At 32.7% G+C, this 16,301-nt stretch overlaps 1 protein-coding gene across 1 annotated transcript; it reads right to left on the bottom strand.

Annotated features, from left to right (window-relative positions):
- Positions 1–385: 385 nt before the first annotated feature.
- LOC147067817 (uncharacterized) lies at positions 386–12,176 on the bottom strand. Its single transcript, XM_085952368.1, has 3 exons — positions 11,970–12,176; positions 10,052–10,616; positions 386–1,686 (listed from the first exon to the last, which is right to left on the bottom strand). Exons 2-3 carry the CDS (start codon positions 10,494–10,496, stop codon positions 1,631–1,633), a joined length of 501 nt encoding a protein of 166 aa, XP_085808494.1. The 5' UTR covers positions 10,497–10,616; positions 11,970–12,176; the 3' UTR covers positions 386–1,630.
- Positions 12,177–16,301: the final 4,125 nt, after the last annotated feature.

Below are 16,301 nucleotides of genomic sequence, written 5' to 3'. Positions count from 1 at the left end.
TATTATTAGGTCAAGGATCCAATAATAAAAAAAATAACAAACAAATTATGAATAGTTGAAGTGTTTGTAAAAATCCTCATACCGTATCGATAATAATAATAATAATGCACTCGATAAGCGTATAATAAATCCTCAAAACCTAATAATAGATCATTAGTTAATTAGTAATTATAAACAATAAAAATACTACACTCAAGGGCTGGTGTAGAATCGCCCATTCTGAGGACAATGGTAAAGTATTGGGAATTAATGGAGTTAACCTAATGAGATAATAATATATCTATGATATCAGTCTTTAAAAGTTATTAGTTTAACAATTAGTGTTCAATAATATTCTTACATCCATCCTTCTGTCGATAGTATTAAACTGTTTTTTTTTTTGTTTACAATATATTTCTAGTGTTCTGATAGTGCCTACATATACCTACGTATAATAAAATAAGCCGATGTGTATGGAAATCCTGCACATGAAAATTTACATCCTATATATTTATAAGGTTAGCAAATTCGAAGAAACCGTATGTCTGCCCATTCAATTATTTTCTAGCAAAATTTAGGAATGACCGACGACGGTTCTGCTAAGCAACAACTTATAACTCTATGGTATTTGGGACATATATTTTAATAATCGGAACTATAATATTTTATTACAATAACCGTAATGGTATATTATTATAGCAAAGCCACCTTCATTTTCTTGATTTAGCCAATTCATAGAGAACGAATCAGAATCAATTTAACTTTGTAGTACCATATTTTAAAAGAAAACAATTTGAAACTGTTCTACTGAAAAGTTGCTCTGTTTTACAGCGCTCGAAATGGAAAAAAAATACTAACCGGAGCGCTCGACAATTTTCTGTAGATATTTACATAGTTATCAAATTTTATGTGTATTTTTAAAAAATATGTGTGTTAGATTTTCTATTATATGGGCTATCTAGCTCAGACGGTCAAAATATTTTTTCCACGAGACGGAGCGATAATTTTACCAATTTCACGAGCCGGATGGGCGCTCCGGTGCGCTCCTCTGTTATAATATACCTGTTGCATGGTAGATAGATTTATTGATCGAGAGTTTTTTCATGTCTATTTATATTGTACCAAGTTTAAAAATGACACTACGAGTGTTACAAATATATACTTATCAATCTTCGATAATACAAGTGGTAAGATAGGTTGCGGTGCAAACGGTTTAGAACCACTACCTAATGTATATAATCACTCGTTAATAAGGCGCCTACCTCTGGACTCCAATTTACAGTTTATAATGGAGTACAAGTATCTAACTCGAGAAGCGCAATAGGATTAATCATCAAACACCGTCTGGCTGTCGTCTAGCCAGGGTCCACTTAACTAGTCTAGCCAACATGGTGATGCGTAGGTAATCAAATCAGCGGACAGACACAACGTCGCCTGTTTAAGTGCAATCAATCATATGCCCGTTGATTAATTCAATTTTGGCGATATATCAGAATGATTCCTAGGCTAGACGTCGAGTGTCTTCTGCCTTATGACTTGCCATAGATTATAAAAGAAGTGACAGCTACGCACCTACCTAAAACTGCAATGGAATTAAGTGAGGTAGGTATACACAGCAGAATTTCAAAATAAGAATAGTATTCATTAATAATTATACGCTTGTCTTTTGTCTTCTCTTGATTCTGGATGAGTCTGTGTTCAATTTGCCTGAAACAAAAGATGCATTGATTTTGAATTTCGAATTTTTTTAAAGCGGGTGTTTTGCGTCTGTATTCCATTGTACCCACCGCGAGTGGAATATATCACGCTCGGATTATTAATTTGGTAATCCTAGCGCGATACATTCCACTCGTGGTAGGTGCATTGCAATAAATGCGCTGGTTTTATCATAAAGTCATTAATAAAAAAATACATGCAACCTGAAAAAAACAAAATTCGTCTCCCTCCTCCTTTTTCAACTCGGGCTTGGGACCGGCTATGGCGGAGTTACACTAATATATTATGCACACAATTCATTTACTATATTTGGTATAGATACCTGCATATTAATATAATATATCAGCTATTTGAACATGGCTATGATGCAATCAATAATATAATCATTGGGTTATCTTGTAAAACTGGTAAAATCCATTTTATTAAGAAAATTTTTTTTTATTGAATACTACGCTAATATTATTGTATATAGTTTCCTGAAAAAAGTTGTATTGGATTTACGAGTATGAAGTCTCGCCGGGCGTTTTTTTCCTAAAAGCAATTAATTACAGTGTCTAATAAATTCAATTTAAATTATTGAAAAATCTTTGTTAATAAAATTATTATTGACTAAAAATTCAACATGTATTAATAAATTATAATGTTCGTTAGTAACCAGAAAGATAATAAAAAAAAATGATTATGGTTATGTCTGCATGTACCTATATTATTAGTATAGGTTGCCATTAATAATAATTATTAAGAAGTTATGAGTTTGCATAGAAGTTCAGTATTTATAATATTATGAATGCAAATATAAACATGATACAATGTTTTTATTATTTACCTATGTGTGCTTTCATATTATATTAAGGCCAAAGTAGGAATTATTCTAAATATTATCTTACAAATCTAACATTGTATCATTGAATAAATAAAACGATTAAAATTGCCTTTTCTTTTATTTATTTTGATGCAGGTAGGTACGTGTTTATTTGTCTATGGCCTATGCAGATTTAGTAGGTAATGAAGACCGAATAATATTATTACATTATTAGATTTTGCTCCGACGATTTTGTCAACTATTTTTAGAAATGTTTAAATCGGCTACGAATCGCATTACCGCATTACCTACCATCAATTAAGTCCAATTTTCAGATTCATTATTCTAAAGTGAAAGATTTACTGTCTGACATCCCATTCTCAGTGCTCGAAATGGAAAATTTCACGAACAGGAACGCTGTATAATTTTCCGAAACTAAGTACTTATGCTAATCCTTTCTTTACGTACGTACGTACTTTTAATATAAAAATGCAACAATAAACTTTAAACTTCTTACGTGGATCTATATTGGGCAGGTTGGTAAGGATTGTCAGCGCCGCAGGCGAAATAATCTTGTTTTAACAAAGTATACCGTCAAAAATTGTATTATTCTTTATTCTTACTTTATCTACCACTATAACCAGTGCATGATACCTCTACCACCACTCGTCACTGATTATAACTTATATTACTGCCTACCTATACCAAGAATTTATAAAATAACGTTCACATAAACTCGTTCTCACGCAGGTGGAATATACGATTATCCGAAGCGATTTGGTTGAACATAGTTATTTCCTGCCCAATTATCATTAGCAATTATTGCACCTTGGCAGAACAAACAACTTAGATTATCAAGAAAGTTATAAAATAATATATAATAAAATCAATACTAAGTACCAATAATGGCAGAGTTCTCATTTGTACTGGGTAGATATAAGTTGGAAAAAGTACGAAGCCTAAATACCTAGTTCTCTTTTTAACTTTCAGAATACAGTATGTAAGCATATGTCTTGAGAAATCAATCGGATAAAACCATGGATAGTATCCACTATCCACACAGCTTTAAAGGATTCTCAAAGATTTATTTTGAACCTTCTCCACTATAAGGAAGGCCGTACCTACATCTAATAAAAGTTTCAAGTCATCCAAACAACGTAAAGATAGCATTATTTGTAATTAAATTACCAATGTGTGTCATTTTCATTTATATAAGATAAAACATGACGGAAGGTGAAACTCAGGTTGCTAAGCGCGATTCTTATAGAATAATATAAAATTGTCATTAATTAGTACCTACTATATTCAATATTATAAGGACTAATATTGTATTGTATGCATGTTATGTTACAATGGTGATGCTTTGGTTACCATTATTGTAATATACATCTACCACCGTATTTATTTAATAATCTATGACTAACACCACCTAAGATAATTAGATGTCCACACTGGACACATAGGTACCTAATTTGTTAGTACCTACTTATTCTAAACGATTCAATCTATGTTGTTTGTCCTTCCCTACTCACATTATTATTGCCATGGAAATGATAATAGGTACCTACATACAATACAGATATTATGATAGTCGTACATTTTTATTAAAGGATATTCCTATATTTTTTTAAACAAATTTACAAACAAAAATTAAGTAAAAGTTCTCTCCATACTACCTATGTATTATTTCTATTATTTTTAAAGTCACAAGCTACAATGCATGTAATAATAATTGTAATACAATAGGAACGTCCCAAATAAATAAACTCTGCAGAAGGCTATTCAATATTTTCTGCCCAAACCATCAATGGCCCAAACACATTTTTGTAGAAAAAATCATTCAATATTCATTGTAAAAATTGGGGTTTACGACTTATCATAAATATTTTTTAACACGAGTCAAGTTGTTGAGATGATAATAATTATTGAATCACAGAACAGATGTTGCCACTGTATTGTCCACCGGAAAGAATTCCTAATGTTTTAGCAGATTTACACGAAGTACCTACTACGTAATTTAGCCTTCATTATTTTTATAAATATCCACAAAATTATCAAATTGTGCGTGTGGCCAGAATTATCTTAAATCAGTTTGGATACCAGCGACAATAGTATATAGGTATATATGTAATAATATAATTATGTAAAAATGGCGAATTTGTATCTCACAGGAAAGTACTTATTAAAAACGATAATTGTAAGGGTGATTATCCACTTAGTGTTACGAAGAAAAAGCGAATTTAACATAATAGACTTTTTAAAATATTATATTATAAAGCCTATTATAAGGACAGTATTCATCCACAGGTAATTAATAAATAAATGTCAAAGGTTAAAAATTCTCTTCCTGTAATAGTATTTTGGTTAATTCGCCATTTTTACAATACACCGACGATATAAAGGTATTCGTATCGCCTGCTGAGAATTTTAACTAGCTTTTAAGAGAACACATTGTTATTAAAAAATATGTTCAACACAAAGTTAAAATTAAAACACAAAACTTACCAGAAGCAACAAAATTCACTTACAAAAAAGTATACCTACTCATCATGACCTATGGCAAATAAATGAATGAATGTAGTAGTTATATCACGAGATTTATTGTACTATAGTCGCAATTCAACAATAATGTAAATTACAAAACAAATGTAAACATCGTAAAAAGAGGGGTTTACGACACGTCATAAGCTTTTTTTAACAAAAGTCAATTGTTGAGATGAATACCATCTGTTGCCAATTCAATGGTTATTGGAGTGAATTCCTAATGTAATGTAATGTGGTTTTAGCAGATTTACACGAATTACCTACTACTTTATTATACCTTCATTATTTTTATAAATAACCATTCAATATCATTTTTAAATGATCAAATTGTGTAGGTATGTGGCCAGCGTTACGTTATCTGCGACAAAATATTTTTCAATAGTTTCGGTTAACACGTTTCGCCTGATGACATTTTTGACCAACTTTTAGGAGAACAATTTTTTATTAAAAAATCAAGTTAAGCACACAGTTAAAATTAAATCACAAAACTTACTAGAATGTAGCAAAAAAAACACCAAACTAATAATATAAACAATTTTGTTTAGAAACGTATTTATATCTTAAATAATACAAAATATTTTAAAAGGCAACTAATAGGAATATTATAGCGGATTGCACGAGTCAAATTATCAAACTTTTTTGTATTAATTTAACCATCGAAAACACAATTCATTCACCCGAAAATAAATGGCGAAGTAATAATTTTTGTCACTCCGAATAAAATAATACTTATAATAAATTAGTAGGTAAGTAAATTAACAATGCGTAAGTTAAAGGCAAGATTGTATTGAGATTTGAAATGTTTCATCCTTTAGAAATTATTAAACAATGTATACTTTATTTTTTAAGAGTTTTCAAATAGTGTCAGCAAGGCACATTTTTTTGGGTAATAAAGTAATTTACGCTTGCAGCTGGTTGTTTCTTGTTATTTAGACAATGCATTTAGGCATGGACATATCGACACAAAATAAGAAGGTTGAAAGAAATTTAGGGATGTCATAATTTTTATTTTTAACCCTTGCACGCCCGGCATAACATTTAACTTCGTTAATTTTTAATTTTGAGAAAAAAAACTTTAAAAGATACATTCATATATAATTATCTCAATCTAACGAACCGCAACGCAATTTTAAATGAATCCACGAGCCGGAACGGTATATTTTGGAATTCCACGAACCACAACGGCGCTCCGGTGCGTTCCTGTCCATTCCGAGCGCTGCCCATTCTTCATTTGTATTTAAAGATTCCAACTGGGAAAATCAAAGGGGAAAATACAAAAAATAATCGATAATAATTAACAATTATTCCACTCTTTTATAAATCCTTGTAAATCATTAAAAGTTTAAATTAAACTTTCGTAAAGACAAATAGTTCGTAAGCGACTTTGCTATACAGATAGAATATTTATTTTCTACTAACTCTTATAACATAATTTAATATGCATTACCTCTTGAAAATCGAATTATTCGCAATCTATTCAATTAGGTAGGTACTAAGAATGGAAAAGGAAACGGAAGTCTGAAGTACTAATTCAAACCGAATAGGAAGACGAGTTTCCGGCCATGCAGATGCTTGTATGACGTATGGCATTCAATATTTCAATGTTTTCTATATACCATAACGATATAATAGGGTGAATTATATCCATGATAGGATGTATCCATGATACGTGTAAGTACATCATTACATATACTTACTTACCTACATATTATATGCATTATGTTTTAAAGTAGATTACAAAATGTCCAAGAAACAAAAACTTATTTACGAGATTTGATATAAGTATCTATGTTTACGAACACATTATTAATTTGAAATCAGTTTTTTGCTAATAAAATCTTGAAAGTACTTGAGAACATTTATAGAAAAAATAGCTACCTATGTACCAATACCTACCCTTAGTTATAGGTACATAATACGTTCAATTTTGTGATGGATGTTTCGTATTGGAGGTTGTCTGGAAAACCACAACAAATTCGATAAAACAATTAAATAGGGTTATTGGATAATCTTTTAATATAAAACATGTGCAAGCAGTAAGGCAATAATATATCGTCGGACATTATAACAAAAGTGAAAATCCGTTAAAAATCGTGTAGATAAGCGTGTGCGAATTTTTGATGTCGTTGATCTTGTGTCAGCGGGTTGATGAAGTGCGCGAATTTATTTACCTATGCATTTATTCTGGACAGCAAAGAAGTTTCGAGAAGACAAAGATTTGCGAACCGAAGCGCCTTGGCACGTATTAACAGGTTCAATGCATTTAGAAGCTATTTCATTAGCATACATAATGGCTGACGCTAACCGTCGCGTTGTGGATAATAATTTAATTCCGAAGCTTGTCAGTCTTCAATGCGCAATTTTCGTCGAAAATCTACATGGTGACAGAAAACACCACCAACCTATACCATTGATACAAATATATGATTAATTTATCTACATATCGATATCTTTAATAATTAGATAATACTTCGAAATTCAAACAAACAATAAAGTTATCAACATTTTATGAAAAAAATATCACATCTTCAAAAGAAAATATGATAGGTAATATAATTTAATACCTACCTACATGAAAAGATAAATGCAAAAATAGTCAACAACATTTAATATACTATAATAATAAATAATACCTCCAAATAATATTTAATTGATCGTGGGTTGACTTGAAATAAACACTGAATTAAATAATATGTACTGAAACGATTATTTTATTTATCTGCCTATGTAAACTAAAAACACGAAACACACCAGGTTGATCATGTTTCGTTTTTTTTATGAAATGAAGTAAGTTAATTATTTGTAATCATACTGTATATTTGACAAAAAACTTAGATTTCCCGGCAAATTAATCAAGTGTCAATAACATGACAGTCAGAGTTATTTATAAAATCCCCATTATGGAAATATTTTCATTTAGCTAATTTCAAAATAACAAGAATTTGTTTTAGTATATTATTATACACGTTGGTATTATATGCGTGGATTACATTATCGCTTGCCGAATTTTCAATGCTACGGCAGAGAAAGCTTCACGCCTGAAATTGAATTTAAAAGAAAAATGCGTATGTAAAGAATAATATTCAATGCCCGCTGCAAAATAGTTTATGACATTTTATCTAATAGCATACGTTGTTAACATAATACTACTTTTAAATAAATGCAACACAGTTAAAACATCATAATATATTAACGCAATTTTAATGGATATTATTTATTGTTAAACCGTGTACAATGCTAATTTGTTTCAAAATACGCATTTTACAATTTTGCGCGACCAGTACATACCTTTGAGTTAGATAAAAGATATATTTATCTGAGTTCTACTAAACGTCGAAATTTTAGTTTGTTTTAGATGAGTCGCGGGCTTGAATCTCACATCGTTATTTTTTTGAATCTATAGCACTGATTAGCCTCCATCACTCGTAAAATAATAATTGTAAAAAACACCTCTTCGGGAGATGATCAAGATATATACCTAATATACAGATCAATTGAAAAACATTTAAAGAAAAGCAAGATCGTAAAACCTGCCATTTGAATTTGAATTATGTGTAATGTTATCATAATAATAATCCTACTATATTTACAATTTTATTATAATTTTCCGTACAAATAACAAAATATTATACAATTTTATTATATAGCTAGATGTAGATGGCTATAATAAATTTGATAACAAACATGGAAAACGTCCAACAGATAGCTACATAATAATTATGTAGGTACTAATGCATAAGAATAAACTATAAGTACATGTAAAGTAGAGTAAGTACATTACAATCATAGCGAAACGTTTCTGATGAATGAAAATAATGATTAATATTAAAATATGTTAAAATAATTATGATCTACAAAAATATATGTTAATTTTTAAAGTTTAAATTATCAAAATATTCACACACTTTCAATTCTAAACGTAAGTAAATCAATATTATATCAAATTTTTAATATTGAGTTTTTTTTCTATTTAGCGATCCGGAATTTTTATTTTCAAATTTATTGTTTGTAGAATAAATTGATTGACACGCAATATTACGTCAGTAGATATACTTTAGTGGTATAATGTTAGAGTGGTGTTAAGATTCACACTGTTGTATGTGTAAATTAATCATGCGTGTCTATGATGATTATAAAATAATTATAGACAAAAATGGTAACGTGTATTGTAATAAAATATTATAAATATATGTGAAATATAGAAATATATATAATAATAATATAGGAGTTTATAGGTGGAAGGTAGGTAGGTTCTTGTTGCATAATTATTCACTCAGTTTTCGCATATTTCAAAATATTAAATTAAATTATAATCAATTCAAACAAATTAAACGAATGAATCGGCTTTCATGTCATCATTGTCTCTAATTTCCAGAGTCTTCGTTTTTACGCGCATATTTTACCTTGTAGGCTGCGAATGCAACAGGTGACCATTTTCGAATTAAAATGGTAGACTTGGATTTCACAAATCTTGGTTACGTCATTAATTAATTGTTATAACATGTTTAATAAATTGAAAGAATTAAAGCGTTTGGGTCGACTCCATAGAACTTAGAGTATTATTGATGGTATTACTAGACGATTTTCGTGTATTATAGCGAGTTATCATGAGTGAAAATCGAAGAAATTTTTGATGTGATAGGTATTTTGAAAGGAGTTGAAACGGGTAGCCATTTTGCTTGCCAACACTCATCGATGTAAATTGATAATTTATTTTTACTTTTTGTGTGTTAAGTATTCACAAAATGAATACAGATTCAGTGCAAGTATTCATTATTATTACTCAAGACTTATAAGAAGATGAATATCTATCTAATAATGGTTTTATAGTATTAAACCGAAATAGAAATAATTTGTGCTGGAGATGCAAAATGGCTTATTAAATTTAAATAATTACGATTATGATGGGTATAGGTATTAGATTTGTACAAAAAATATATTATATTCAATGAGCATGGGTAGTAGTAGAGATATTAACATAGGAACATCCAAGGGGGAAGAGATACTAACGAGGGAAAGCGATGATCCTGTCAGTGGTGGCGTAGTCGCGGTCCACGTCTCTGTGGCGAAGGTACTTGGCCGCGGGAGGTTCATCCCCCTGCATCTCGGGCTCCGGAGACCTCTCACGCTCGCGTTCGTACAGCTGCGCCAGCATGTCTTGGGGCACGGCCGGCAGCACCCTGCCGGTGGTGTTGGGCGCCTGCGAGAAATCCAGCTTCGCCAGGACGTGCTCGCGGATCGCCGCCAGCCTTATCGCCTTCATCTCGCCTCGCAGCCTGCACGTCGCGCACGCCAGCGTGGTATTGTCGGGGCTGCGGTCGGCGGCGCGGTCGGCCGGAGCGCACCCGCCGACGCCCGACAGGGATCCGCCCCCGGCGGCCGCCAGCGTCAACAGAGCCGCCAGGAGCGAGGCCGTGAGCGCCCCGAACCGTCGGCGCGCTCGCACCCGAGACATCCTACCGCCCGCGAGCCCGCATCCGCCCCGCCCCAGCGTGGCCCCCTCGGAGATTCGACGGTGCGCCCCTACGCCCGGAGCCACCGCGGGCTGGCTCTCCGAAATGACATTCTGCCGGTGCTAACAAATATTGAAAAAGTTAATTTCGACTGAAATCGCGTTGCAACGATCGATCGCGACCTAATGTCTGAATCGTTGTCCTCTCCGGCTGCCGGAGGAAAAGCGCGACGAGTCCATCTGCGCAAGAGATCCCCCGCGGAATAGCGAAGCTCGATTAATTCTAAAACACTCGAATCGTAAAATTTCAGCGCGGACGCCTTATCGCTTCCGCCGATTGTGATATGCGATTCGTTATAGATTCGGATAGACCCTTCCAACTCGGCAATATGCCCGGACGGGAGACGCGACTTTCTATCGGAGCGACGACGTGTACGTCAGGTCGGAGGAGATCAGCTCCTGTCGGAAACACGTCGAAGTGCGGCGAAAAGTTTTGTTTGAATAAAACGCGTCGGCCCGCGGTCTCGAGTCTATATGAGGGTGGGAGCATGACGGCGAAGGGCGGGGAAAGAGGGGGGCGGTCGTTTTAGGGTCACAATGATTTTTATTTTCACCCTCATGACTTTATTAAATTACATATTTGCAATCGACGTCGACGAATCCAATAATGACGACCCGAGTGACCGCGCGGCTACAATCAACAGCTATTATGGGTGCATACAGAACGGTGCACGAGATAATTTGTTTGACGTTGAAGCAATTTACTTTTATTAATTTATTTCGCTTCGAATTCAGTTCATTAAACTTAAAAATTGATCTGAGAATTCCATTTTAAAACGATTTTAATTGATTCTACAAACAATGACATGATGAAATTGACAATGTGTATTTAATTTTTTTATAGTTTTAGCATAGTTATCTTAAATGTGAATTTATAAATTTAGGTAGGTTAATTTACCTTTCAATATAATTTTAGATTTTTTTAAACATATACACAAATATATTAATATAACATTGATTCGTTGAATAGTATTGGCACCATATTATAATATCTAAAACAATATTAAATTTCCAATAGTTGTTATATAGGCGAAAAACATAAGATTCGTGAGTTTCAGTAGATTTATGTACCTATTCTAATATTAATGATAATTATTGCAGTATAATATTCCATACACTTTTACCATATTTTTGTGAATTTACTCGATCGTTATTTCGGTTACCAAAGCCTATTTTACTGATAAACTTTTTTAGTATTATTAATTTTTTAATGTTATTATATTATGTAATTCCAAATGTAAATTTGAATTCAATATAATAAATACTATTTTATTGGAGTACATTATTAGAAATTTATAAAATTATTACTACTAGTATAAGCTTTCAATTTGAATTGAACGAAACACAAGAAAATTCAAACACAAGGGAATTATTCTTCAAGTTCAAATACGTATTCAAAATTTTAAAGTTGCCTACCTCATAATATAAAATTCCGTCAATCCCACTAAAAAAAATGGCCAATATTTTAGTCTACAATCAATAATTGGCACATTGTTAATATTATATTAATAATATAATCACGATGAAATGTGGCCATTCCAATTGTTTTATATTGTAAAATATAATTATATCAAAATATTATATTATAAAAAGTAAAGTGTGGCTAAATATTGATTGCACTAATTCAAGGACCAGCTTAATAAAGCGTCGCCTGTAAACTGAACATTAAAATTAACGTAGGTAAGTGTAAAGTATGCGTAATTAATTGTCAGTTATCTGAAAAAATAGCAACTACCGCCTAATATCTTATTAATTTGTTCCCTTACAGAGGTCGGCAAAGTTGTCGAACAAAGTCAATCGTGAAAAGCGGAACAATTTGGATTTTTTCAGGAGCCGTAGATATTTTACATGGGGGGGGTGACATATAAAAGACACTAGCCAGGATTAGCAGTATAAATGGTAAAAGAGAAAGAAAATCTGTAGATCATTCATTTTTGCCGTCGGATTTTCATATTCAGTACCTACCAAAAATGTTAAAATTTCCAACCCCTTAACTCTCTCCTCGGTAAATATAGCAAATGATTATGAATTCTAGAAACCTTCACAGAAAAAATCGCCTAGACTCAAAATAGCTGCCCTTAATTAATATTGAATGAGCCATTGTGTTCTCGGTAGTAATTTGACGATAGTTTTATTTTTATAATTCTAGCCTGGGAGCCCGGCGTGGCGGGTCGACAAGCTAAGTGAGATAAACACACATCACAAATTTTCTCTCATAGTAAAAACAAGTCTATTTTACTCCAAGAATAATAACATTTTCAAATACTTATGTGGTTGTGTGATACATGTGCGATATATTATTTGATGTGATATGATAATTGATATAGATACCTAATCAAATAATAATTCACGTGTAGAATTTTGTTTTTTTTATTATTTTAGTGTCTTTTCTGAAAATAGCTACTTATCCAATATGGAGATGTGTGGTGTGTTACTTGGCTACCACAGAAGAGGGTCGCGAACAGTGTTTCATGTTATAATGTCGAGCGCCGACAACTCAATAAATTGAAGAGGATTTTTTTTAAATATACGAAATACCCTCAATTCTGTCTCGTGGGACCCTGGGGCTCCACGAAATGCCATTTGGAAAATGCTGCTGTATAGTATCACACTAGCAATAGGTAGGGAGGTTTTCCAAAGAACCTGGTCTGTGGGCCGGCTTCAAGGTGCGGGGGTCACATTGCTCCCGTGACGCGGTTTTGCTATCCCTATCCTAGCTTATAAGTGCGGAGCCGCTACCGTATCCATAGAGGGATATATTATAAAAACAAATATAAAATATCCCTCATCCCTATTAGGCCATTGCAATCCCGGTCGATTTCTTATTCCTGACATTTGAAATTTTGGAATTAGTTTTATTATATTTTCGACATAAACTTTTTATATATCACGTTTTTAAATTTTCTGTTGAATCACATAAACTTGACAATTCTATGTATTAATAAATACTTTTTTTGTACTTGATAGAAATAAGTTCTGAATAAATATAGAACACTGCAATGTTAGTTTGACATTTCATATTGATTTCCATAGTAACGCACTTATATAATAATAATTTGGTTGCTAGGACCCCCTTAGCAACCAATAATAGTGTTTTACTTTTGACGATTTTTTTTCCGAAACATACTAAACAGAATTAACTGAAAATGAATTCAATTTTGCTTAAAGATGGCTGAAAGTATTAAAAGAATGCATTGTCGTCGTGTTCTGATAATTTATTCTAAAAGTTTCAAATGTCTAGCTAGTCGGGAAGTTAGTTAAAAATCTTCAATCGTCCAATACAAATCTTGGACAAAGAAGAAAAAATTTGTACTGGACAAAGAAGAATACGAGCTAATAAAAACGTGGTAAAATATATGGAAATTGCTATGTAAGTCTTTATAATTTAATATTTTATGGCAGTGATTGTATTATATTATTTTAAGATCTTTAGAGCCGATTGTTCTATTTATTGCTGTCAAAGTTAGCATAACACATCATAGTTTAGCTTGATTAAATATTATTATTATAAGATTTCCCGGAAAATCTTGAAACAAAATACACATTTGATATTTCGGGATTTTAAAATTTCGGGAATTAATTAATTATTTTAAGTAAGGATTTTGACATACGGAATACTACCACCTAAACGCCAGATCAATAATTAATAAATGATTATAAAACTGTTTCCCTATTCGATATAAGAAAACAAGATATACGGATTGGACGGTGTGTAATATCTACTTTGATACAAAGCTTGAAAATGATATTGTTTGGCAAAATTGAAAAAACACTTAAAGTTGACAGAGAGGACATGTGAACTTGTCAGCTCTATGTATGATGATTTATTAATTGAACCGGCGTTTACGTCGTAGAACTCCATTATAATGGTTTTGAAACAAAGTTATTTTTGTTTATTCTACTGTAATTGAATCATTTATACTGACAGCTGTTTCGGACTATAAACCCATCTTCGGAACGGTCAACAATAACTATAGTTGTAATTAATGTCTCAACAAATTAAATTTGTTTCAAAACCACTATAATAATAATATCTGACGATACCTAATTTTAGCCATATAGAAGAAATTAGGTAGGTGGCCCGTAGCTTAATTCGTTAAAGCATATTGGATATACGGGTCCAAATCCCGTCGGGCGTCGTATTTTTTTCAAATGTATTTTTTTCTAGTAGATATATCTGAGGTGTTTTCATGTTAAGTATATTGAATATAGAAGAAAGTTGGTTACTGTAAGTAATTAAGGGCACATAAGTAGAGCTTGTGATTTCTCTACATTTTTCAAAAAGATAATAGACTCCTCCGTCTAGTGACGTTCCTAGATAAAATGCCGCCTCATTTTTAGTATTTTTATCATCCTTTCATGAGTCCAATATCTAAGAAATGTGTTGTATGGATACATTACTAACAAAATATCAGAAAAATTATTCGAAAATCTGCATGTGACATTTCCGGTCATCAAAGACGTCGGAGGGCAACGGAAGTAAACTAGATATCGCGAAACCGATAAAACCAGTGAGCTGATTTTTTTAATAGAAAGATATTTTCGTTATTACTAAGTTTAGGTACCTAGCTATATTTATATACATATTCCAAATGATTCTCCTTGATTTGCTGCCCTTCGAGTAACTGCCGCCCCCAAGCGACGCTCAATTTGCCTACTTCCACGGGACGTCACTGGCTCACTGCCTCCGTCAAATCTTTTTGACTTCTTTTGATTCTCAAAATCAAGAATAAGTTTTGGTTTCGTTTAATGTCTTTTCGAGACATATTAGTTTAATGTAGCTATTAAAGTAAAGCGAGAAAATTTTGCGAATTATTTTCTAAAAAATTCATTCAGATTCGTAGTCGAGAGGTTTATTATGGGTGTTATTGTTTCGTCGAATGTTTTCCGTTCCGAAAAAACAAATTTCGTCCAATCGAAAGACTTTTCTTCTTTTTGTTGGCAACGCTGATTCCGATTTTTTTTTAAATATTATATTTCTCGTAAGAATTTCTCGAATTCCTAAAACTCCACACAGAAACCTACAGGCAACCATTCTCAAAGTAGTAGGGAACAGTGGCGCACCCAGGGGGGGGGGGGGCAAGGGGCCTTGCCCCCCCAAAAACATTGAAATTGAAAGCCAATAGATTAGACAAATAAAAACATGGCAAAAAAATGATTTGAAATTCTCCAGCACCCTCTTTAGAAAAATTTCTTAGCTTTTAATTTCTAACAAAAAAAATTCGAAACACTAATTTCGGGTTTTTTTAGAAACTCAATCTCTAATGGAAATTTCAAAAAATTCTTGGTGTCCACCCGAATTCCGGAGTGGTGTACACCAGTGGCGCACCCAGGTGGGGGGGCAAGAGACCCTGGCACCCCCCAAACATGAAAATTATCAGAATGATTTTAAACATTGACATTGAAAGACAATAAACTATACCTTTGGGCTTAGACAAATAAAAACACGGCAAAAAAATGATTTGTAATAATTCTCCAGCACCCTTTTTAGAAAAATTTCTTAGATTTTAATTTCTAAAAAAAATTTCGAAACACTAATGTCAGGTTTTTTTAGAAACCCAATACCTAAGGGAAGTGTCAAAAAATTCTCGGTGTCCACCCGAATTCCGGATCGGTGTAGGTCATGGCTGGGGAGGGCTGACAGGGCTCTAGCCTGGGGGCCCGGGATGTGGGGGGCCCGGCGTGTCGGGTTGACCAGATAAGTAAGATAGACACACATCATAAATTAGCTTTAATAGTAAAAAAGTC

Source organism: Rhyacophila brunnea, unplaced genomic scaffold (genome assembly GCF_057557595.1).
Source record: "Rhyacophila brunnea isolate RB1 unplaced genomic scaffold, BYU_Rbru_1.0 scaffold_3, whole genome shotgun sequence".
NCBI classification, from domain to species: Eukaryota; Metazoa; Arthropoda; class Insecta; order Trichoptera; family Rhyacophilidae; genus Rhyacophila; species Rhyacophila brunnea.
The sequence above is the reverse complement of the archived record's forward strand: the minus strand, read 5'-3'. Positions and strand labels throughout refer to the sequence as shown.

Bases quoted from the DNA above. Each gene is read 5' to 3' on its own strand.
- LOC147067817 (XM_085952368.1), bottom strand. From the start codon at position 10,496: ATGTCTCGGGTGCGAGCGCGCCGACGGTTCGGGGCGCTCACGGCCTCG. The intron at 1,687-10,051 runs GTTAGTATCTCT...CTTTTGTTTCAG, and splicing joins CAGGATCATCGCTTTCCCTC to GCAAATTGAACACAGACTCA.